The sequence below is a fragment of the Chiloscyllium punctatum genome, chromosome 26, assembly GCF_047496795.1.
Source record: "Chiloscyllium punctatum isolate Juve2018m chromosome 26, sChiPun1.3, whole genome shotgun sequence".
In the NCBI taxonomy this organism is placed as follows: domain Eukaryota; kingdom Metazoa; phylum Chordata; class Chondrichthyes; order Orectolobiformes; family Hemiscylliidae; genus Chiloscyllium; species Chiloscyllium punctatum.
In genome coordinates, this window is record NC_092764.1 from 60,356,301 (window position 1) to 60,382,337 (window position 26,037).

The window sequence follows — 26,037 nt, forward strand, 5'->3', positions numbered from 1 at the left end:
TACTTTGATCTGCTTAGGTTTCCAAATAACAGTTCAGCCAATCAGTTCCATACTGTTGAGGTACAACCACAATCTGTCATAACACAGCAAAATGAATCAGCACCTAAGATATTCTAAGATGGGTCAATTTAAGCCTTCAACCATTAGCAAAACAGATTCTTTCTGTTCATCATGATCACATTCACCTTCAGAACTGTCCATTACATGAGCTGCCTCAAATACTTGATTCTTGATTCTTGGGCAATTCCTGATAAAGTGATATTCAGAGTCAAACTGAAAACACCCATTAATTATTCCCCATAGATTTCTGAGATTTTATTTTTGTCAGCTATGTCCCCAATCTTACATTTTGCCTTAATTCAAAAATCTATAAATCAAAGCTACACGCTCCCCCCAAACATTATTCAACAATTCCTTGCTTACCCAAGCGCCTGTGACGAGGCAACCCTCGATTTTGAGTGTCAGTAATCACTGTATTCTATTCTTTGCATCACTCTCAACATGTCATAGGAAAACAATTGTCTCTCCAAGTTTTTTTTTAGACCAACAGACATCGGTTCAAAAAAAAGAATCATTGCCAAGAAATGCACTCAACCTAAGAGTTTGAATCAAAGCACACACTTTGGAATTTCTAGATTTAACTTCTTCAGTCTTTTGTAATGCTTCTCAAACTCAATGAAATATTCTTTAATGGACTGATTGTCAATCTTTGAAAATTCATCAATTATTGATCAGACTGCACAGACTTTCAACATGTCAACTTTTTTGTAACTTTGTTCATAAATTACCAGTAATCCCCTCCAGTATCCAAGTCAGTGACATCCAGTTCTGAAAATATGTTAGCACTAATTTTACTCCTTTCTGTAAAGCCGAAGCCATACCCTGCTTCTTTTTGGCAAGAGAAGTGACCAGAGTCCACAAATCCACCTTGTTCTTCCATTGCTCAAACACCTCCAATTCCAAAATCACTGGTAGGTAGGCAATCCTAGTTCTTGACCTTGCAACATGACCCAGTCACTCCACTTTAAAAGTGGCCGGGAGCTTTTTTTAATGATTAGAAATAAGGACTGCCTTCTATTTTCTCTATCTTTCCACAAGAAGATAGAGGTTAATCTTGGCCTCTGCTCCCAGGTTTGATAGACAGAACCATAAGGTGAATTAAACAGTGGAAGAGACTTTTGAGGTTTACAACTGACCTATGTTAAACTACAGTTCAATATAGTACCAGTTCCTACACTTCCCTTCTGAATCGTTTAACAATCCAGAAACCAACTTGTATACTGATGTTTAAAAAAAAACTCTCATTTTGTTTTGAAAAATCCACCACCAATCAATTGGTTGATGAATTAAGTGAAACAAGAGTGACAGCCCTTGACATCAAGGCTTCATTTAACTGAGTGAGGGTTTGAAGAGCCGTACCAAAATTGGAATCAATGGGATTCTGGGGGCAAACTCTCCAGGGGTTAAAATCTTATGTGGCACATGGGAAAATGGTTGTAGTTGTTGGAGGTCAGTCATCTCAGCTCCAGGACATGTCTGCAGGAGTTCCTCAGAGTAATGTCCTGGCCCTGACGAGAGTCAGCTACTTCATCACATGACCTTCCCTCCATCATAAGGTTAGAAGTGGGGATATTTGCCAATGATTGCACAATATTCAGCACTATTCATGATTCCTCAGATACTGAAACACCTGTGTCCAATTGCAAACAAGGCCTGGACAATATCTCGGCTTGGGCTGAAACATGGCAAGCAACAATCACACCCCACAAACGTCAGGCAGTAGGCAATGAACATCTCCAAGAAAAGACAATGTAAACACTATCGCCTTGTCATTCTGGCATTACCATCACTGAATCCCCACTATCAACATCCTGCGGGTTACCATTGACCAGTATCGGAATTGGATTGGCCATATAAATATAGTGGCTACAAGAACAGGTCAGAAGCCACCTCCTGACTCCCCAACAACTGTCCATCAACCACTGGACAGGATTGTGATGGAATACTCCTCCCTTGCCTGAATGAATGGAACTCCAACAACCATAAGAAGCTTGACACCATCAGGACAAAGTAAGTTTTTTTTTTGCCCTTTCTTCCCAAAATTGCCTCATTACCATTGCACTACTTCTCCACAGTGCCCCATCTACTCACCACCAGCAGTAGTACTGACCACTGTTGGGACTTCTTGGGATTCCTGGTGCCAATGTCATCAATACAGCCCAGCCAAGCTATGCCTATAATCAAGCCTATTCCCAACAAGGAATAAACAATGGTTTTATTAAAGGCATCAGAAAGCACTTTTACCCTAAATTTACTACTAAAATCTTTTTGGCTGTACTTGTGTGTTTCCATGTTAAAAGAGGATAAAACAAATTCTGCTGATTTGACTGGACTACTTTAACTGCCATCAATTATCAGAACCTACTTCTCACACTCACCTTTTACTCCCACCTTGTGATTCACAAGATTTACAGCCCCTAATACTGAAACGCAATGTTGCAGATATTAACAAAAGAATCAATTGCTAAATATCTCACTATTTTTAAAAAAATGTAAAATACTTTATCTTCATTATTTCTATTTAATAAGATATAGTTATTCAGCAATGAAAACATTCAGAACAGAACTTTTAAAAACTGTTCAAAAAACATACTTTTCAGTATTTTGCATGCATACAGCTTTTCAGAGCCCACATACCTTTTATGGTAGATACAAAGACAAGGAAGTCGAGCTATTGTGTCTCCTTGCAGAAGTTCCTCCAAGCAGATTACACATTCTCCAGCATCTTTACTCAGCACATCGTCTGTAAAGCAAAATTCATTTTACAAAGTTAAAAGAAATCTCACATGTACATCTAAGTGCATCTTGCTTACTGAATCGAGCAAACATGCAAAAATCCCTTTTTATTAGCACTTTCAGCTAAAAGTTGACATATCCAATAGCAATTCAAAAGTGTGCTTTTAAAACAATTAATTAATTCAAGAGAAAATAAAAATTCCAGGGCTACAGGGAAGATGGCTGGTGGAAAGTGGGACTACATGAGTTGCTGCTGCAGACAGCTGGCACAGACAGAAGGCTGACTGGCGTCCATCCGAGCTATAGCCATTCTGTGAGTCAAAACAAACACATTCCTACAAGAACATATTCAGTTTACAGATTAAAAGTTCACATATATAGTTTTGTCATATCCAGTTGCTCAAATGGTTTATTAAGCAGCTGTGATACACAGTTAAGAAATTTTGCAGATTTAATTCTTGGCCTGTATTGAATTAGCTATCCATTATCCAATGACTCCACTGCAAGCAAAAAGGTTTGGAGGCCTGATGAACGGAAAGTTAGGCTAGGGTGCATAGCCTCTCTGGTCAAACAGCCTTCCCTTGCGCCTCCAAGGAATAAGCACTCGCAGTACAAAGAAAACTGGCTTCAAAATGTCCTTGAGGCTCACCCTACTTGATTGATCTGGACATAAGTCAAGATACAGGGGCTTCATCTTAGGTACTAATTAATTTACATGCAATCAGTTCATTAACAAATGATAAATTTGAAGGAAACTGAACACCTTTTTGGTTTGATATGTCTGATAAAGTGGTATTTTCTGCCTTTATCCTAAGATCAAACATCTTCACATCCTTGTAAGACCAGAAGACAGGAGCAGAACTTAGGCCATTCAGCCTGTTGAGCCTGTTCCACCATTTAAAGAGATTATGGCTGATCTGATTATTCTCAACACCAATTCCAGAGTTTTCCATATTACCCTTGTTTTTTTGAAATAAATATTTTTATTGAGAAGATTTTGGATGTTTTACAAAAAAATATAAAAATTACTACAACAGAATAACCTTGCAATATAACAACAGTAACAGGAAACAAACTACTACTTTACTCCAGAAACAATTCAGGAGAAAAAAAAACTCTACACAAACTACAATTCAATAAATAACTAAATCAAAACAAAAATAAGCTAAATTAAACCGAGCTAAACTAAGGGAAATTAAATTAAATTACGTTAAGTTACAACACTCACAGCAATCCCACCAAAGCTCCCCATCAATAGGAACAGTTGACATACCTGCATTTGTCCCAGAGGTCTCCAGACTGCCACACACAGCCCTCATGGCTACACAAAGGCCCTGACCAATATAGCTGATTAGTCCGCGTCTATATGGTTCAAAAACGGCTGCCACGTCTGATAAAAAAAGGTTCCGTTTTCTGGTGCACCATACTTGTAAGGAAGTCCAGGGGGTTGTGCTCCATAATTAACATACGCCACCCCAAGGGTCCTGGGGGATTTTTCTGACAGCTAGCTCATCAGAACGTTCTTCCTTGCACAAAATGAAAGAATACTAAACAATCTCTTCCCATGCGTGTCCAAAGAGGGGAGATTTGGCAAACCCAGGAGGAGGGACACCGGATCTACCTTGACCTCTGTTCCCAAGACTCCTTCCAAAACACTCGCTGTAGCGCCCCATTACCTACAAAGTTTATAGCATGTCCACAAACAATAAGTAAGAGTACCAACATCTATTTTATATTTGGGGCACACTGGGGACACTCCTGTCTTAAATTCCACAAGCCGCTCTGGTACCAAATAAACCCTGTGGAGTACCTTCAGTTGCATAGCCGGTGTCCTATTGCAAATCAAAATCTTCCTACATTCTCCCAAATATCCTCCCATGCCTCTGACGAGATCTTCATCCCCAATTCCCGAACCCAAATTCCACACAGCTGCTCAAAGTCCTTCGAGCCACCACCTCCAAATAGATGATAGAGGGTGCTGACCGAGAGTGTGCCCATGGACCGAAGCACTCTCCCCTCTATATCCGACTCATAGGACTATCCATTAATGTAGTCTTTTTCTGTATAAAGTCCCGGTCATGAAAATAACGAAAGAGGCCCCTCCTAGATTGCTCATATTTCTGGGTCAGCTGCTCGAAAGACATCAGGACCTCCCCCTCAAATAAATCTCCCAAACAGGAAATTCCTCTGGACTCCCAGAGCCTCAAGCTGGAATCCATTGATCCCGGCCGGAATCCTGGCATTCCTACTATGGGAGTAAAAGGGGAAGTCTTTTGTAAATTGTCCTCGCTTTGTCACATCATTCTCTGTCCTTAATATGGTTAAAGAATGATCTGATTTCTGCAATACCCCATTACAGCCCTCACCTTGTCCATGAACAACAGATTAATGAGGGGACATTTTGCCTGGGAGGCTTCGATGTCCATCCAGATTGGACTTGCCAGGACCAGAGGTCAATCAGCCACATAGGATAGTAGGGAACTTAGTTGGTATTTACTAAAGTCTGAAAAATCTGTGTAAAAGATGATCTGATGCCTTCCTGGTCCTATCTCTGGGGCAGTTATATTGGGTTCCTTCCGGATAGCCTCTGCCAATGGCTCAATCACCAATGTAAATAGCAATGGTGAGAGGAGACACCCTTGTCGGCTGCCTCAGCCAATACTAAAATTGTCAGACTTTATACCAGTAGTGAGAACCGCTGCCTTAGGGTCACTGTATAACACTGCCACCAACCTGGCAAAGATCCCTCCCAAGGCCAAACCGTTCCAGAACATAAGAGGTACGGCCACTTCACCCGGTCAAATGCTTTCTCTGCATTCAGGGAGACTACCAAACCGGAAATTGACCCTTGCTGGCACACCTGAACCATATATAGCGCTCTCCTAATTCTATTAGAGGACCTGCGACCACTAATAAAACTTGTCTGGTCCTCTTGTACAATGAAGGGCAAGATCTTCTTCAGCCTCAACAGCAGCATTTTTGACAAAATTTTAAAATCCACATTTAACAATGATATGGGCCAAAAGAAATGCAATCCTCTGGGGCTTTCCCTCTCTTAAAAATAAGAGAAATATTTGCTTCTCTCAGGCAGGATTGGAGGCAGTCCTGATTGTACAAATAATTGTATATATCCAACATTGGCACGACCAGCATATGAACTCCTTATAAAACTCACTCGAAATCCATCTGTGCCAGGTGCTTTACTACTCTGGAGCTGCCTCACCACCTCCTGTATCTCTTGAATTGTCAGAGGGGCATTCAAAAGAGACACCTGTTCTAAAGTTATACCTGGGAGGTCCAAGGTCTTAAAAAAGGACTCCATCTTCGCCAATCTGTCCTCAGTCCTCCAACTGGTACAACATAGATTAAAATTTCCTGGATGCTGCGTTAATCTTTTTGGGATCGCAGGTGATAGCACCAGCACTTCTCTAATGGATGTGACAGATTGGGAGGTACTCTCCTTTCTGGCCAAGTACACCAAATACCTACCCAGTTTATTACCGTAACCGAATAACCTCTGTTTCGCAAAGGAGATCTCCCTCTTTGCTGTCTGGGTCAGCGCAGCATTCAGAGCAACCCGGAGGACTGTAATCCACTGGAACTTCAATACAGACTGTCTGTCAAAGTATACTGTCTCAGCTGCCTTCAGCCGGGCCTCGAGCATACACTGCTGCTCTCCCTTCTGCCGCTTCCGAGTTGCCGAGTGAGAAATAATCAAACCCCTTGCATAGGCCATGGCAGTCTCCAAGAGCACCGATGGATTACTGGCCAAACCTGAATTAATGCCTCAAATAATTTTAAATTCCCACGAAATTACTCAATAAACTTGCTATCCTTCAGAAGGAAAGGGTCCATGCTCCACTGCCACAAGCCTATTCTATCACCACCGACTTTAACCTCCATGTACACTGCTGCATGATCAAAATGGCTATGTTCCCAATTCTACAGGACAGCATCGAACTCTAAAAGGCCAATGGAGCAAAAAACACGTCAATCCTAGTATAGCACTTGTGTGAGTTAGCCTCAGGGTGAAGACCTCTTCACACATCCACCAACCCCAACTCCCTGTTCAGGTCCACCAGCTGCCTAGATTGTGGAGATATGCCCACGAAACCTCTAGGCATCCTATCCACCTCGGGGTCCATAAGTCGGTTAGTCTCCCTTTATAATTGCATAATGCGCCCCAAGGGCCATCAACCTTTCGGGGGGGTTTAAACTAATTTGGCAGGGGGATGGGATCCGGACTTGTAGTCCAGCAAGTAAGCTAGCTGTGTGTCAGGATGTCCAAGACTGTAGGGAGGCTGTGGAGAAGGTAGCACTGACAGGGACTACTTGCGGACACAGAGATGGGCTCAAGTGCGTATACTTCAATGCAAGGAGTATCAGAAATAAGGTGGGTGAACTTAAGGCGTGGATCGGTACCTGGGACTACGATGTTGTGGCCATCACGGAAACATGGATAGATGAGGGACAGGAATGGCTGTTGGAGGTTCCTGGTTACAGATGTTTCAGTAAGATTAGGGAGGGTGGTAAAAAAGGAGGGGGGGTGGCATTGCTAATTAGAAATGGTATAACGGCTGCAGAAAGGAAGTTTGAGGGGGATCTGCCTCTGGAGGTAGTATGGGCTGAAGTCAGAAATAGGAAAGGTGCAGTCACCTTGTTGGGTGTTTATTATAGGCCCCCCAATAGCAGCAGAGATGTGGAGAAACAGATTGGGAAACAGATTTTGGAAAGGTGCAGAAGCCACAGGGTCGTAGTCATGGGCGACTTCAACTTCCCAAATATTGATTGGAAGCTCTTTCGATCAAGTAGATTGGATGGGGCGGTGTTTGTGCAGTGTGTCCAGGAAGCTTTTCTAATGCAGTATGTAGATTGTCCAACCAGAGGGGAGGCCATATTGGATTTGGTACTCGGTAATGAACCGGGACAAGTGGTGGGCTTGTTAGTGGGTGAACATTTTGGTGATGGTGACCACAATTCTGTGACTTTCACCTTGGTTATGGAGAGAGATAGGTGCGCACAACAAGGAAGTTTCTACAATTGGGGGAAGGGAAATTACGATGCTGTAAGACAGGATTTGAGGAGAATACGTTGGGAGCATAGGCTGTCAGGGAAGGATGTGGTGGAAATGTGGAACTTTTTCAAGGAGCAGATACGACTTGTCCTTGATATGTATGTACCGATCAGGCAGGAAAGAAATGGTCGTGTGAGGGAGCCTTGGTTGACGAGGGAGGTTGAATGTCTAGTAAAGAGGAAGAAGGAGACTTACATAAAGTTGAGGAAACAAGGTTCAGACAGAGCAGTGGAGGGATACAGGATAGCCAGAAGGGACCTGAAGAAAGGGATTAGGAGAGCTAAGAGAGGGCATGAAAAATCCTTGGCGGATAGGATCAAGGATAACCCCAAGGCATTCTATGCATATGTGAGAAACCTGAGAATGACGAGAACGAGGGTAGGTCCGATCAAGGACAGTGGTGGGAGACTGTGTATTGAGTCGGAAGAGATAGGAGAGGTCTTGAACAAGTACTTCTCTTCAGTATTTACGAACGAGAGGGACCGTATTGTTGAAGAGGAGAGTGTGAAACGGACTGATAAGCTAGAAGAGATACCTGTTAGGAAGGAAGATGTGTTGGACATTTTGAACAACTTGAGGATAGACAAGTCCCCCGGGCCTGACGGGATATATCCTAGGATTATGTGGGATGCAAGAGAGGAAATTGCAGTACCGTTGGCAATGATCTTCTCGTCTTCACTGGCAACGGGGGTGGTACCAGGGGACTGGAGAGTAGCGAATGTTGTGCCCCTGTTCAAAAAAGGGAATAGGGATAACCCCGGGAATTACAGGCCAGTTAGTCTTACTTCTGTGGTAGGCAAAGTAATGGAAAGGGTACTGAGGGATAGGATTTACGAGTATCTGGAAAGACACTGCTTGATTAGGGACAGCCAGCACGGATTTGTGAAGGGTAGGTCTTGCCTTACAAGTCTTATTGAATTCTTCGAGGAGGTGACCAAGCATGTGGATGAGGGTAGAGCAGTGGATGTAGTGTACATGGATTTTAGTAAGGCATTTGATAAGGTTCCCCATGGTAGGCTTATGCGGAAAGTCAGGAGGCATGGGATAGAGGGAAATTTGGCCAATTGGTTAGAAAACTGGCTAACCGGTCGAAGTCAGAGAGTGGTGGTAGATGGTAAATATTCAGCATGGAGTCCAGTTACAAGTGGAGTTCCGCAGGGATCAGTTCTGGGTCCTCTGCTGTTTGTAATTTTTATTAATGACTTAGATGAGGGAGTCGAAGGGTGGGTCAGTAAATTTGCAGATGATACAAAGATAGGTGGAGTTGTGGACAGTGAGGAGGGCTGTTGTCGGCTGCAGAGGGACTTAGATATGATGCAGAGCTGGGCTGAGGAGTGGCAGATGGAGTTCAACCCTGCCAAGTGTGAGGTTGTCCATTTTGGAAGAACAAATAAGAATGCGGAATACAGGGTTAATGGTAGGGTTCTTGGTCAGGTGGAGGAACAGAGGGATCTTGGGGTCTATGAACATAGATCTTTGAAGGTTGCCACTCAGGTGGATAGAGTTTGTAAGAAGGCCTATGGAGTATTATCGTTCATTAGCAGAGGGATTGAATTCAAGAGTCGTGAAGTGATGTTGCAGCTGTACAGGACTTTGGTTAGGCCACATTTGGAGTACTGTGTGCAGTTCTGGTCGCCTCACTTCAGGAAAGATGTGGAAGCTTTGGAGAGGGTGCAGAGAAGATTTACCAGGATGTTGCCTGGAATGGAGAGTAGGTCGTACGAGGATAGGCTGAGAGTTCTCGGCCTTTTCTCGTTGGAACGGCGAAGGATGAGGGGTGACTTGATCGAGGTTTATAAGATGATCAGAGGAATAGATAGAGTAGACAGTCAGAAACTTTTTCCCCGGGTACAACAGAGTGTTACAAGGGGACATAAATTTAAGGTGAAGGGTGGAAGGTATAGGGGAGATGTCAGGGGTGGGTTCTTTACCCAGAGAGTGGTGGGGGCATGGAATGCGCTGCCCGTGGGAGTGGTAGAGTCAGATTCATTGGCGACCTTTAAGCGGCATTTGGATAGGTACTTAATCTAGGATAGAAGTTCGGCACAACATCGTGGGCCGAAGGGCCTGTTCTGTGCTGTATTGTTCTATGTTCTATGTTCTATGTAACCTGGAGAGCACATCTGTTAAGAATTTGAGGGGGTGTGCCAGACGGCAATATACATTCAAGATCCCATATTTCTCTCTATGTATTGAAGCTTTAAGGATCAGAAACTGCCCACATTCATCCTTAATTTGGTCTAACAACTGAAATGGAAGGTTCTTCTGAATGAGTATAGCTACTCCTCTACTTTTCGAATTAAAGAATGAAAAGGAACACCTGGCTGAACCCTCCCTTCTGTAACTTTAAGTGTTCCTTACCAGATGTGTTTCTTGCAGCAAGGCTACATGGACGCTTTCCTTTCTAAGACTTGAAAGTGTTTTTTTCTCTCTTAATCGGTGAATGACTATCCTTAACATTCCAGGTGCACCAATCTGAAGCAGCCCATGACCCTCCAGGAGGAAGAATCCCATTTATAGTGCACCAAGTGAAAGCAGCGAACAGCTGATTTAATCTTGAAAATACAACTACAAAAACTACCAAATCAAAACTTCTCATAACTACCTCTACAATGAGCCAACACACAACACAAGAAAGGAGGAGACTGCCCCCTTGCCCACAGGGGGCACCTAACCGTTGCTCCTTCTAGCTGAAGCTGCGCCCCAAACCCAGACAAAACAAAGTCAAGAAAATTAAAAGTGGGCACTCAACCCATCCATCCATGCTTTGAGAAGAAAGTGAGGTCTGCAGATGCTGGAAATCAGAGTTGAGTGTGTGTTGCTGGAAAAGCACAGCAGGTCAGGCAGCATCCAAGGAGCAGGAGAATTGACGTTTCGGGCCATTCCTGCATCAGGAATGAGGCTGGGAGTCTCGGGGGTGGAGAGATAAATGGGAGGGAGAGTGCTGGGGAGAAGGTAGCTAAGAGTGCACAAGTGGATGGAGGTGGGGGTAAAGTTGATAGGTCAGAGAGGAGGGTGGAGTGGAGGAGTGGAAAGGAAGATTGACAGGTGGGACAAGTCACAAGGGCGGTGCTGGGCTGGAAGGTTGGAACTGTGGTTAGCTGGGGGTAGAGGAAATGAGGAAACTGGTGAAGTCCACATTGATGCCCTGAGGTTGAAGTGTTCTGAGGGGGAAGATGAGGCATTCTTCCTCCAGGCGCGGATGGTCAGGGAGCGGCGGCAGAGGAGACCCAAGACCTGCATGTCCTCGGCAGAGTGGGAGGGGGAATTGAAATGTTCGGCCACGGGGCGGTGGGGTTGATTGGTGCGGGTGTCCCAGAGATGTTCCCTAAAACCTCTGCGAGAAGATGTCCAGTCTCCCCAATGTAGAGGAGACCGCATTGGGAGCAGCGGATACAATAAATACATGTGTGGGAGTGCAGGTGGAACTTTGATGGATGTGGAGGGGGGAGGTGTGGGCATAGGTTTTACAATTCCTGCGGTGGCAGGGGAAGTTGCCAGGTGGCTTCTTAGGGGCGTGAACCTGACCAAGTAGTCGTGGAGGGAACAGTCTTTGCAGAAAGCAGATAGGGGTGGGGAGGGAAATATATCCCTGGTGGCGGGGTTCATTTGGGTGACAGAAATGTCAGTGAATGATGCGACTGACATGGAGGTTGGTGGGGTGGAAGGTAAGGATCAGGTGGATTCTGTCCTTGTTGTGGTTGGAGGGGTACAGTTCAAGGACGAAGGTGCTGGACGTGGATGAGATGCATTGGAAGGCATCTTCAACCACGTGGGAGGGGAAATTTCAGTCTTTAAAAGAGGAGGCTATCTGGTGTGTTCTGAGGTGAAACTGTTCCTCCTGGGAGCAGATACGGCGGAACAGAGGAATTGGAAAGACGGGATAGCATTTTTGCAGGTGGTAGGGTGGGAGGTGGTGTAATTCAGGTAGCTGTGGGAGTCAGTGTGTTTTTAAAAAAAACTTCAGTGTTGAGTCGATCCTCATGGATGGAGATGGAAAGGTCTGGGGGCGGGGGGAGGTGTCAGAGATGGTCCAGGTGCATTTGAGGTCGGGGTGGAATGTGTTTGTGAAATTGATAAATGTGGGAGCACGAGGTGGCACCAATGCAGTCATCAATATAGCGGAGGAAGAGGTGGGGAGTGATGCCGGTGTAACTACAGAAGATGGACTGTTCTATGTAACCGACAGAGACAGGCAAAGCTGGGGTCCGTGTGGGTGCTCATGACTACCCCTTTTGTCTGGAAGAAGTGGGAGGATTGGAATGAAAAATTGTAGAGGGTGAGGACCAGTTCAGCCAAATGAATAAAGAGTGACAATGGAAAGGTACTGGTGGGGACATCAGGAGAGGAAGAAACAGAGGGCTTGGAGGCCCTGGTTATGGTGGATGGAGGTGTAGAGGGACTGGATGTCCATGGTGAAGATGATGCTTTGGGCCGGGGAAATGGAAGTCTTGGATGAGATGGAGGGCGTGGGTGGTGTCCCGAATGTATGTGAGGAGTTCCTAGACCGGGGGGAATAGGACAGCATCAAGGTAGGTGGAGATGGGTTCAGTGGGGCAGGAGCAGACTGAGACAATAGGTCGGCCGGGGTAGTCAGGCTTGTGGATCTTGGGTAGGAGGTAGAATCAGACAGTGTGGAGTTCCCGAACGAGGTTGGAAGTTGTGGGTGGGAAATCACCTGAGGCGATGAGATTATGTATGTTGGGGGGGGGGGGGGGGGGGGGGCCGGCGCGTTGGGGAGAGGTCATGGACAAGGGGGCGGTAAGAGGAGGAGTCTCCGAGTTGACACCTGGCTTCAGTGGTGTAGAGGTCAGTGGAGCGGAGTGAGTGGAGGGCTGTGAGGGCGGGAGGTTGGAGTGGGTGAGTGGGTTGATGTCACAGCGGCAGTTTGAAATGAAGAGGTCAGGAGCATGTAGCAAGCCAACACGGGGTGTCCAGGTGAATGGGGTGTGTTGGAGGCAGGAGAAGGGGACCTCGGTGGGTGGGCGGGTGTCTTTGTCAAAAAAGTAGGCTCGGAAGCAGACGTGGCAGAAGAAACGTTCAAGGTTGCAGCATGTTGAACTCATTAATCTGGGACCGTAGAGGGATAGAGGAGAGGTCTTGACTGAAGACTAAACGTTCATCCTTAGTGCGGGGGAGGTCTGGTGGAATGGTGAAGACACGGCAGGGATGAGAGCTGGAACCTGGAGTGGGACTGGACTTGGAGGTGGGGATGGAGTTTGAGGTGGAATGGAAGCTAGGACCTGGAGTGGGTCTTTGACTTTAACCCTAGGCAGTCCTGTTTAAAAAAAAACACCCCTACTCGACACTAAGAGAAACAAAAAAGGGAATGTTAGAAAATCAAAGGATAACGTGAGGGGGAAAAAGGAGGGAGGGGAGAGAGAAGGAAAGAAAAAAAAAGCAAGACCCCCACATATTAAAAAGACAAAACCAGGTAAACTAGGCAAACTACAGAAAAAAAAAACAAAGCAGACACGATTTCCCATATTATTTGAACCAGCCAGTTTATTTTCAGTTGTCCAGGAAGTCCTTTGCCTTTTCCAATGAATCCAAATTAAACATGGACCCTCTGTGGCTGAAAAGTAATATTGCCGGATATCATACAGAGTACTGAATATTCAAATCCCTCAGCCTCCTTTTTACCTCATTATAGAACTTCCTTTTACGGATTATGGCCACAGAAAAGTCTTGAAAGAACATAATTCTTGATCCTTTACATTTCAGAGCCTGTGAATCCTTCCCCAGTGCTTTCGAAGTTTTCAGCCCCATTTGCTTGTCTCTATAGTGCTGGAGTCATACTAGGACCGGGCGGGTGCGCTGGTCAGACCCAGGCCTGCGCACTGTGATCTGGTGGGCCCTCTCATCCCACAACCAACCTGCCCCGACTTCCAGCTTGAAAAACTGTAGGAGTCATTGCTCCAAGAAGCTGATCAGCTGACCTCCCTCTTCCCGCTCCAGCAGCTTGATCCCTCTCTCTCTCCCTCCCTCTCTCTCTCTCCCTCCCTCCCTCCCCCTCTCTCTCCAATGGCCTCAATTTTCGAGGTTGTTGAACTGCTCGACTAAGGCCCATAACCTGCAGTTCCAGGGCCCGGTCCCAGCCCTCCAAAGATTCCATCGTGGTTTTGGAAGCCACAGCCCCACTGTTCCACCTCCACGACGCGCTGCTCGAGACACTGGGTCTCCTGATCATACTTCTGCAGCCTGGTCCGAGTCTCCTCCATCGCTGAATCAATCTTTTCTCAGAGTTTCACGGCCTCAGAGACCAGGCTCTGCTCCACAGGCAAGTCCTCCGGGATGTTCGCGGAGACCGATGCTGCGGCCGTGGGCGTGTCCGGTACTGCAGGGGAGTGCCCTACTCGTTGCAATCCTCGCGGTCCTTTTCCCTTAGTCACTTTGTTTCTTTGAAAAAAGCACTGAAACTAATAAATTGTAGTTCTAGGGGTCTAAAACCAGTGATTTGCACCACACTGGGTAAAAAGGGAGGGTGAATGCACCACTTTGTTTGGATTTTTGGGCAAAGCCCAGCAGGGCAGACCTACCGGATCACTCCACCTTGAATCTCCATTACCCTTGTTTTTAATGAGGCTGGCTCTGGGGTGAATGTGTCTAAGAAATCATTAAACTTCCCTGCTCATCTCCAAAATGTCTTCCATTGGATTCTTTACTTCCACATAATTCATGGCTTTTGTTTAATATCTCATTCAAATTATAACACGACAAAGTATCATTGATCTCAGTACAAAAGAACATTGTTTCACGAGGAATTGTTAGTAAGAAAAGCTTTTATAAGTATCTATATTGTTTTAGGAAAAATCAAAGAATTAACAAGTGACAACTTAACAAGATAGTTTGCTTATTGACCTCAAATGCCTGAAGTTTCAACTTAACTTCACTGACCTACTGCAATCTTGGTAACAATTTCACTGGAATAATTGATAGTACAAGTAGTTTCTCACGTTTCTACGAAATATCACTGAATAGAGGAGGAAAGTTGCCTTTGATATTGCACCTAGAGAGGCAGCAGGAAGCAGAAAACCAACATTTATTAACTTACTTTTATTTTTGTTCATGGATAATAAATTTAATAATTCAAAACATGGACATTAGCATGCAACTTTATCACACATTAGAGTCACTACCCATACAAGCAGATTATTGGACAGTTTAATCAACTGATGGCAGTGCCAACTTGACATGGGCACAGAATCAAGGATTAACACAGGATCTGTGAATGGGCACAGTATGGAAGCATTCAAGCAACAGACTGCATCATCTGATTTTTACAACTGGGCCACAAAAGAGAAAAAAACCTCACTGTACTTTTCTTATAGAATTTTCTCCCACTTTGGTAAAGTAGCACAAAATTAAAAGCTTGGAAGTAAAAAAGGACACATACTGTTGTGGCAATGATAAACAAATATGTTATTTGGAGAGCTTGGAAGTTAAAAAAATCCAAAGAAATTTAAAATACTACACACAGTCTACTCTTGAATGGTTAGAAATGCACAAATGAATTTTGCTTTCTGTCCCCAGTATTCTGGGGCATTCTATTCTTGAATAGAGGGTTTTGCATAATTCTAGGTACTGATCTGTATATGCTCATGTGCAACACTGCTAATGGGTGCTGACTGCATACTAGTTTGGAAAAATCTTTATCAAGTGATAGCCATTAATTGGGGATTCACTTATGCTCATATACACAGTGCAGGCTGAAACTGTTCTCGTTGGAGATATTTTCTGATCAACCTATTCAGAGATGTTATTACACATCTCTGGAGCAGGTGGGACTTGAACCTTAGCCTCCTGGTCCATGGTAGGGATGCTACCACTTTGAGAGTATTGAGATTGAGAGTATGAAATGTTAGCTTGTAATTAAAGTTTCTAAGTACATAAAGACTTTGTACCAGTATTGTTCCCTACATTGCCTGGCTATCTGAATTTGAACAATGGTAGCGGAATTCAGAGTTATGAAGTCAATCAAGTGAGAGTGTGGAGCCAATTTCAGGAACTGCTCGAAAGTAATACAACCTACTAATAGAGATTGCTGAGCTAAAGTGACAGGAGATTAAAGGGACAGAAGTGAAGGAGGAAGCTGAAGATGAATGTCTGGGCTTTTAGATAAATAACAGCAGCCCAACACCTGGCTCCCAGTTTCAGTGATGTGGAAATTGAGGTTATTGCAAGAAATAGAGAGTAGACCATAAAGGGCCCTCTGAGCCTGTCTTGACATTCAGTCAGATGATGGCTGTCCTTCTACTTCAATACCACCATAAAAGTCCTCCACCTATATCATTTCAGTTGCATTTTCTCCATTTTTCCTTGGCTCAGGGGACCAAACCTGTCCAAAATCCACAAGTTCAAATATCTTTAAAATTTATATTTTCTTTCTTTGTAATCAAGGCTAATAGACAACTTGTTTTTTTTGCTTATTATACCTACATGTTAACTTTCTGTGATTTATATTCCATATCACCCTGAATACCAGAATTTGGCTGCCTTTCACATTTTAAAAGTATGATGTTAAAGTGGATGAATTCACATTTCACCATGTTATATTCCAGCTGCTATGCTCTTACCCACTCAGTAACTTGCCCTCTGTGGCTCTGTGTGCTCCTAACAAAGTACTTTGTCACTGAATTTTATAGCATTATTAAACATGGACACCTTACATTTATTTAAATCAATAGTATACATTGAATCGCTGAGACCCCATAAATGATCCTTGCAGCAGTGTAGTCCATTAGCTACAGTCTGCTAAACAGAAAAATGGTACAGCAGTATAATGAGGTATGATAGAAGGGGCTCCCCCTCTGGCTCTCAGCAACAGCATGCCATTAGTTAGTTACCACTGCAACATACTAACAAAAAGATGGAGCCAAGTTCTAAGCTATAGTTGACTATTTCAATTATTAAATATACCAGCTTCAATGAGTCTTGCAGCAGATGGCACTATTCTGCATCTGGTATGCTGACAGTTCAAGTTCTGTTTAGCCAGCTCCCTATGGTCACTACCACAGTCTGCTATTGGTAGCATCTCAACAGACAGGGCCAATCTAAACTCACTAGCTGTTTGTCATCCTGGCATGCTCTCTTTCATGCGGTGTCACTAAAGTAAGGCATACTGTGACTGAGATGGTTCTCACAGTATGAGTACTCAGACATTTGCATAAGTTAGTCATACCAATGGGTCTTTGTCCTCCTCTTCACTGGAACAGATGCCAATGCATATATTAATTGACTGTCATAGTGAGCTACTTTCACGCTTACAGCCAAAACAATACTGTTGATTGGGTATATCATCTCTCACAGACTGGCCTTATTTGTTATCCCTTGAACCCATCACCAACTCCTTACCCAAAAAAAAATCACAGATCATCACAATGTGTTTTATAGCCAATGAAATACTTCCCAACAGTCGTGAATGAAGAAAATATGGCCGCTCACTAGTGCACAGAAAGCTCCCACAAACAGCAACATGATAAGAGACAGAAATTGTAATGTTGACCGAGGAATAAAGCTTTTCAAGAACTGGGAATATCCCACTTGCTACTCTTCAAAATAATGTCTTGGGATCTTTTACAACAGATGGGTCTTCCATTTAACATCTCTTCTGAAAGTTCAACTCCTGGACTGAGATTTGAACTCATATTGACTCAGAAATGAGCATTAGTCAGGGCTGAAAAGAAAAGATACAGGGAACTACCCAACAAGAAACTTGTATTTGAAATTGTTGGCATTAATTGGAAAGCTGGGCAGGAGAAACTTTCACCACAGCAAACTGCACAAGGCAGAAGGCTGGGGAGGGTAGGTCATGCACTGTACTTAAAACAGAGATAGACAAGTTCTCAATTGGCAACGAGATAAAAAGGTTACAGGGTGAAAGCAGGAAAATAGGTTCAAATGGCAGAGTGGACTTGATGGGCCAAATGGCCTAACTTCTGCTCCTATGTCTTATGGTTTTATGGTCTAATTGTCTAAATATTTCAGAAAAATCTATTTGAAAACAAAAATCAAGTCAGAAATGACACTGAATCTACTACTAAAAACGTAACTTACAGATTTTTCACGTGCTTTCACTTTCTACAGATTTGAGGAACACTAAATGCTACCTCTGTGTCCAAATATAATACACATGAAGTAGAAATGACAACAATTAAGGCAGATTATCCCATTGTCACCTTATTTCCTTATTTACATATAACCATCCAAAAATGACTAGATACACCTTGTAGCCTTTTCAAATGATGATGGAGCACAAAGGTTACCAGAGGTCATGTTGCTGGACCTCAGCCTCATTTTCTAATTTAGGAAAAAATGTGACAAATCCATTCAGAAACTCAGGATTGAGTCCTCTCCATCAATTTTGCAGGTAAACAACAGTCCAGGAACTTAGCAGCTCAAGTACTGCAGCTACACTTTAATGGTGCTGAAAACACCATTACCACAGCCTGAAGTTTGATCTTCCTTACAAGATTTACATCTGTGGGTTAAATACTTATTTATCCTTGGGTCAGAATTCATTTACGTACAGATTTTCCAATGGCCAGACAGTCATTATTCCAATATAGGTAGGAGTAGCACATTAATTCCCGCCATAACACACTTCAAAGGAATTAACCACGAAATGGAAGATTATGGTGGGTAATTCCACATGCCTAGTGCCCTCTAAAAGTCATCATTCAGAAAATTTGGCGAATTCTGATAAGTTAAGAAAACGTTTGATTCAACATATAGTCTACCTCCTGAGGAACTATTCAACTGACCCCGTATTTACCTCATTACACCTTCACCAGATCACTTCCACGGAACCCACACGAGGTTGTCACTCCTTGGAAAATCCAGGCGATGCTTCAATGTATCAGAACCAGGTGGATTCTAGTGTGACCATTCCTACTCTCTAACCTGAGGCTGGTCCCCTTGCCCAGCATGATCTCATATAGTACCAAGGTCTCCACAGGAGATTCTCCACCCACAAGGCTCCCAGGGCAGCATTTGTCCACTACAACCATCAGGACCTGCCTGAATATGACAGAGGTGCTTTTCCTGGATGGCTGCGGATTTCTGGCCGCTCATCTAGGCATGCAGGGCGTTGACCACAACCACAGTACCATCACTTTCTGCCCCAGCAGACTGGACAAAAGCCTAGTGTTCCTCCACCAGTCATGTGCATGATCCTAGCCAGCAGTGAACTGACAGCCCTCTCACCAGAGGGGGGGGGGGGGGGGGGGGAGGAGGAAAATCATGATCTAATAGACAATCAAGAGGAGCAACCCCACCAAACGGTGACCTGAGCAGACTGTGGAGGCCTCACTGGACAAAACTGGCCTCAACTGAAACCCAGTAGCATAATGAGGAAAGCCTCCTCCTAACCCCCGGTGCTCCACTTTCATTTTACAATTGGCTAAGGAAGGCTACACAGAACCCAATTCTAGTTTTAACATTCATTCTTATGGGAACAAATGCCATGATCTTCTAGTGCATTTTTCTACTTTAACGTGTTCAGAAACTCTGAGAAATTATAAACTACCGTGTTGTACAATCACTTTACAATAAGAAAGTTTATTGATTTTTAAAAAATATATAGAAAGCAACAGGAAAGCAAAGATAGTTTCATCCAAAATGTTAATAAACCATTAAAAAATTTGACAAAGTGAAATCAGATGCTTTTCTATATAATATAATAGAAATTAAATAACTGTCTTAGTCCAACAAATGTTTGAAGCATATGCAGCAACCATTATCACATGAACTTGCTAAACCCATGCTTACGTATTACCTGAATGTGCCTTCACTTATTATCATATTATCAAGGTAAACAAATCAAGTCACAGAGTGTTCAATGAAGTTAAACTATTTTGAATAATCTGCTCCATGTTAAAATGTTCAGAGGATAATTTATTATTGGCATTAATGTTTTGTCATGAAAATCATAATTTAGTTGGAATTAAAACAAAGATTACAGCATGCCTACCAGAGTTAATAAAAATTCATTATGTACAACTGAGTTGAACTGTCATTTCAACAAATGACTCACTGGTCCATGAATGTTTCTTCCAAAAAATCCAAAATATCTACCTCTGGAGACAACAGCTGTCTAGTCAGATCTTTTTTTGGCCTGAGCACATGACAGATTCTATTCTCCCTTCACATAACTTGTTCCTGAAAATCCCCAAGGCTAGATAGCCACCTTCTCACCCACCCGAGGAAAAAGTCTGGAAGTGAAGCCTGTCAGTTCTCATCAACATTCCTAACGGCTCAGTGCTAATTTGTTATATTATCCACTTGCCGAAATGACCTGAAGTGATTATGTTAGACATTACAACTAGATTTACGTCAATAGCTCTGACTAGACTCTTTAGATGCCTAAGGACACTGAGCTGTTGGGTTGTGAACAGTACTGGTTTCCTGATTTAAAACTGGCAATGGGTTACAGCTTAATTTTTAATTAAGATAAAGGTTACTTTCTTTTTACAAAGAGCTATTATTGTTGTCTTTGTGCTTTGAGTTCTAATGGGCAACCTTATGACTGGAAAAGCAACTTTGCACCAAATATTTCAGGTGATGAGGGAGTTTTGTCCCAAGTAACATCATCAGTATCATCATCACCACCACCACCACAACAACAGCCTAATCATCGTTTTATCTTAACACTCCTCCCTTGAGGATTTGTGTGAAGTACAGGAAGGTTTTTACAGATTGATTAATAATTTCCAAGACTCTTCCCATGGCTGAATGCAATGGTGAAGCATTGTTTTAGCAAAACTTATTTGTCTGTCTATATCTTCCATTATATTTTTTAGTTCAAGTGTAAAAATTAAAAAGTTGGAGAAATAGTGTGCACTAACTACCAAATGGCATCCTTAAGTGCCCAAACAGTGACACTGTTGGTAGAAAAATACAATTTTGCAGACAATATACACTATAACTGCCTGACACAAAAAACAAAACAAACTTCTTGCACAAATGGTAACTGGTGCTAGCTCAATGTTAATTTCTGTAAATTGTTAATTTCGTAAATCATAATATATTTAAGGTTTATGGGGCTGACATGACTTATCGGTTTAATTCCTATTCGGAGTATTTCCCAGATAACTTCTGTCTTCTGAATGGAAGTTAGTTAATTCCCCAATGCTTAATCTTCAGTTTATAGGAATGACAAGACCATCTCACAAGGGAAGAATATCACCTTTCTCAACTAACCTGCTTAAATTTAAAAAGCCTCAGCTTTGCTATAAATATCTCAACATTTTAAGGATCCAGGATTCCTCTCTCCAGAATATATACATCCCTACTACAGCAGTAAGTAGAATGTAGGGTTTGTTACAGTCGTACAGAAAAACTTAAATGAGACAACTTTCCCATTTTACAATTTTATCAACAGAAATTAACAAGCAATACATTGAGCGGCTGAATATATAGCTGTGCGCAAAACTATCAAAAGAGGTAATGCCAGGTCTAATAGAATCCAACTTGATGTTATCGACAAATTTTCAAGAGTATCTGAGGACATCAAGAAACAGCTAAGAATAGAATATCTAATAATATCTAAAAGTAGCATATACATCAACATTTAAAGTAACGTTTTGCTTAAAGCCCGAAACAAGTAAGACATCTTCTTCTGGTCAGAGAAAGTATCTTTTGAGTAGTGATGGGAGCCTTCAGAGGGTAAAGGTGGGTCTGTGGAATTACCTTAGATCAATTACGATTCATTGAAAGATAAAACAGGTGAGAGGGGCTAAAAGGCATACTCCTAGGAAACTTGCCTTTAACAACATAAAAACATCATTTCTGGATCTAAACGTTCATGTCAGTGATTACCAGCTAAGCTTAGGCCTTTGTGTTCAAGTCGAAAAAAGTGTGGAACTGGAAAAGCAAAGCAGGTCAGGTAGCATCCGAAGAGCAGGAGAATTGACGTTTCAGACATAAGCCCTTCATCAGGAAGGTGAAGAGGCAAGGGGGTTGGGGGAAAGGTAGCTGGGAAGGTAAAGGTGGATGTAGGAGGGGAGGATGGAACACCATCTCTGCCTCAGTGCTTACTTTTTCAATCGTGACTCCCACCCACCCTCTGAGAACCCCTTCTCCCACTTCCAACATACTTCATCCTCTTGGATACCCTACACAGGCCTCTTACCCTCCCTCGACCTCTTTATCTCCAACTGGTGCCGAGACATTGACTAATTCAACCTAATGACGCCTCGCATCCACTCCAACTTCTTACCCTTGCAACATGCAGCTCTGCACTCCCACTGTTCCAATCCCAACCTCACCATTAAACCAGTGGAGAACGAGGAGTGCAGTGGTAGCTTAGTGCACCGACCTCTACAGTAGTGAAGCCAGGTGCCAGAAGCCAGGACATCTCCTCCAACCGCCCCCTTGACTATGACCCCACTTCCCATCACCAAACCATCATCTCCCAGACTATCCACAACCTCATCGCCTGAGGGGATCTCCCATCCATAGCCTCCAACCTCAGTCCTGAACCCCACACTGCCCAGTTCTACCTCCTACCCAAATCCATACACCTCATTGCCCCGGTAGACTTATTGTCCCCCACCTGCTCCTGCCCACCAAACTCATCTCCTCATATCTCAACATTAGTCTGTGCCCCTTGGTCCAGGAACTTCCGACTGACATTTGGGACACCACCCATGCCATCTACTGCCTCCACGGCTTTCGCTTCCCTGGCCCCCAACTCCTCATCTTCATCGTGAAAGTCCAATCACTAAAGACGTCCATCCGCCATGGCGAAGGCCTGCAAGCCCGCTGTTTCTTACCAACCCAACCAATACCCCTCCGTCGACACACTCATTTGATTGGCAGAACTGGTCCCCACCCTCAACAACTTCTCCTTCAAATCCTCCCACTTCCTTCAGACCAAAGAGGACCCGCTTGGGCCCCAACTATGCTGCCTCTTCGTAGGCTACTTGGAATAGTCCATCTTCCCCAGATACACCGGCACCACCCCCATCCTTTCCTCCAGTACATTTTTGAGTGTATCAGCACCACCTTGTGCTCCCACAAAGAGGCTGAACACTTCTTCAATTTCACAAACACCTTCCACCCTGACCTTATGTTCACCAGGACCATTCTGAAACCTCCCTCCCTTTCCTGGACCTCTCCATCTCTATCAGCGGCAACCAAATCAATGGACATCTAATGCAAACCCACCAACTCCCAGAGTTATCTTGACTATACCTCCTCCCAACCACCTCCTGTAAAAATGCAATCCCTTACTCCCAATTCCTCCACCTCTGCTGTAGCTGCACCCAGGAGGAGCAATTCCACTCCAGGACATCCCAGATGCCTTCTCTTTCAAGGATCGCAATTTCCCCTGCCACGTCATCAACAATGCCCTCCAGCGTATCTCTTCCACTTCTCGCACCTTCATCTATTAACCCCACACCTCCAACTGTAACAAGGATAGAATCCCACCCCCGGACTTCACCTTCCACCCCACTAACCTTCGGATACAGTGCATTATCCTCCACTATTTCCACCATCTACAATCAGACACCAACAAAGATATATATTCCCTCCCCACCACTATCTGTGTTCCCCAGTGACCATTCCCTCCGTGATTCCCTACCAAGTAATCATCCACACCTGGCAGCTTCCCTTGCTACCATATGAGGTGTAAAACCTGTGTCAACACCTCCCCCTTACCGCTGACCAAGGCCCCAAAGGATCTTTCCACATCCAGCAGAGATTTTCTTGCACATGTACCTAACTTATTCAATGTATCCATTGCTCTCGATGTGGTCTCCTCTACATTGGGGAGGCAGGACGCATATCATGGAATATCTCTGGGACACACGCACCAAACAACTCCTCAGTCCTGTGACCCACCACCTGAACATCCCCTCCCACTCCTCAAGGACAAGCAAGTCCTGGCCTCCGCCACTGCCAAAACGAAGCCACCCAACAATTGGAGGAAGAATGCCTCATCTTCTGCCTTGGGACGCTTCAACCACATGGCATCAACACAGACTTCACTAGTTTTCAAATCTCCCCTGCCCCACCACATCCCTGATCCAACCCTCCAATTTGGTACCGCCTTCTTGACCTGTCCTACTTGTCCATCTTCCTTCCCACCCATCTGCTCCACCCACTCCACTGACCGATCACAATTACCCACCACCTGCATCCACCTATCCCCTTCCCAGCTACCTTCCCCACAGCCCCACGCCTAATTTATCTCTCAGCCCCCTTCCCCCTCCACATTCCTGATGAAGGGTTTATGCCTGAAACATTGACTCTCCTGCTCCTTGGATGCTGCCTGACCTGCTGTGCTTTTCCAGCACCACACTTTGCAATTCTGACTCTCCAGCATCTACAGTCCTCACTTCCTCCTGTGTGTTTGGTCGTATTTCAACTCCGGCTGAAATGCTGGATACTTCAGACAGACTAGATTGAGTTGGTAGGTTTCAATGCAATGATGGCAGTTTTCTGAGGGAGAGGGATAGTATCAGAGTAAAATAGCGACAATAATCAGATTGCACAGTGGGAGTGAGGGGAATTTTTCATGGGATATGTCATGTTGCTGCTAGGCTAGTACTTATTGCCCATTCCTAGTTGACTACAAGACAGTGGTGGTGAGTCACCTTTTGTAATCATTGCTGTCGATGGGATGTAGGTACACCTATTGTGCTGTTAGAAAGGAAGTACTAGGATTTTAACCAAGTAACTGTAAAGGAACAGTGATAGTTAGATAGGAAAACAATCAGGTACGGTATATGTATCTTGAGCAAGTCAATTGAAAGTAGCATGGAATTCACATTTCTCTACCTTGTACATTTGCACTGTGAAGCCAAAAATATATTTTTTTACTGTTTCTCACCAATGTTCTCTTGTAAATTTATAAATTGAGAGTGGCGTTGTTAGAGGAGAACTTGCTGCTGGTGGTGTTCCCATTCCCCTGCTGCCCTGGTCCTTCCAGGTGGTAGAGTTCAAGTCTGGTGGGTGCTGTCACAGGAAACCTGATGAGCATCTTGTATCAGTACACACTGCCAGCCTCCATTGAGAATTAGTTCTGTAGCCACCCGAGGCGTGGCCTGCTATCGAGCTCTGTGAGATAGAGCCTCAAGTTTTCTACCTTCGATCGATTTTCTAGCTAAGGTAGTAGTTTGGCACCTTAAGCTCACCAACTAAATAATTCAGGAGTTCCTCCACTGACTTTGTTTGGGAGGTGCTCAAATTCAGGTTGAAGTTCAAAAGGATCCTCAGTTTCTTAAAGGTACAAGAAAACATTGGCGAGAGACAGCAAGAAACACTTGTTGCCCTCATAGTGCTACAGTACAGGGTACAAAAGTGTGGACTTGATGCTACTTTCAATTGACTTGCTCCGATACATGTACTGTACCTGGTTGTTTTCCTATCAAGCAGGAAGGGAAAATTGTCTCCACTAGATGGCTCCTCTGCATTTCCACAAGGTTGATGACAAGCAACCTTTAAGGCCGCTCATCTGACCCTCTTGAATGCCAGTGGCATATAGCTGGGGGAAGCAACAAGAAAGAAGTACAGGGTGCCATATGAACAGTTTAATTAAAGTTGTGGGTGCAGGAACAATCACAGCTGCAATGATTTCCATGCATATACTAGCATGCGATGTGAATACACTATAAAAGATGACTATTTTAAAGAGCTACTCCTTTCTAAGTCAGTTACTCTGCTGTATTCTAGCTGCATTAACCCCATGAAAACTTGCTCATAAATGTATTTGACTAGATTACTCTAACAACGTCATTGTCAGTTTTACAAAATTAGGACAGAACACCGGGTTTATTTTAGCAAGAATAATAAAACACTACGCTCGTGACACAAAATTTCATCCTGTCATTTCAAATGTACAACATCCTCGTTTTAGGAAAACTTAAGATGGCTAAGTTGTGTATTTGGGCGCAGGTAGGTAATTTAATGTGGGCAGTTAAACAAGCAGAAACTGATGTTGTCCCATTTCCACCCTACAGTTGAAGCAAAACGCTCAGAGACAGTATGGTTTCACCTCCTTCATCATTATCCCGAGCTCTGGAGGGAGAGAGAACGATTGCCCATGTGCACAGAGGCATGAGTTCACGGTCTTCTCTGGACTAGCAGATTCTTAATGAATTATATAGTCATTTTACAGGGAGGAGCCTCCAGATATGGCAACATGCATATTAACAGGTGAC

The 26,037-nt window shown here is 43.8% G+C and overlaps 1 protein-coding gene across 1 annotated transcript in view; it reads right to left on the minus strand.

Annotated features, from left to right (window-relative positions):
* znrf1 (zinc and ring finger 1) overlaps positions 1-26,037 on the minus strand; it is a 268,770-nt gene that overhangs the window by 63,090 nt on the left and 179,643 nt on the right. Inside the window, exon 3 of the mRNA XM_072547527.1 lies at positions 2,698-2,803. Coding sequence (XP_072403628.1) covers positions 2,698-2,803 — 106 coding nt within the window. The remainder of the gene's footprint in view (positions 1-2,697; positions 2,804-26,037) is intronic.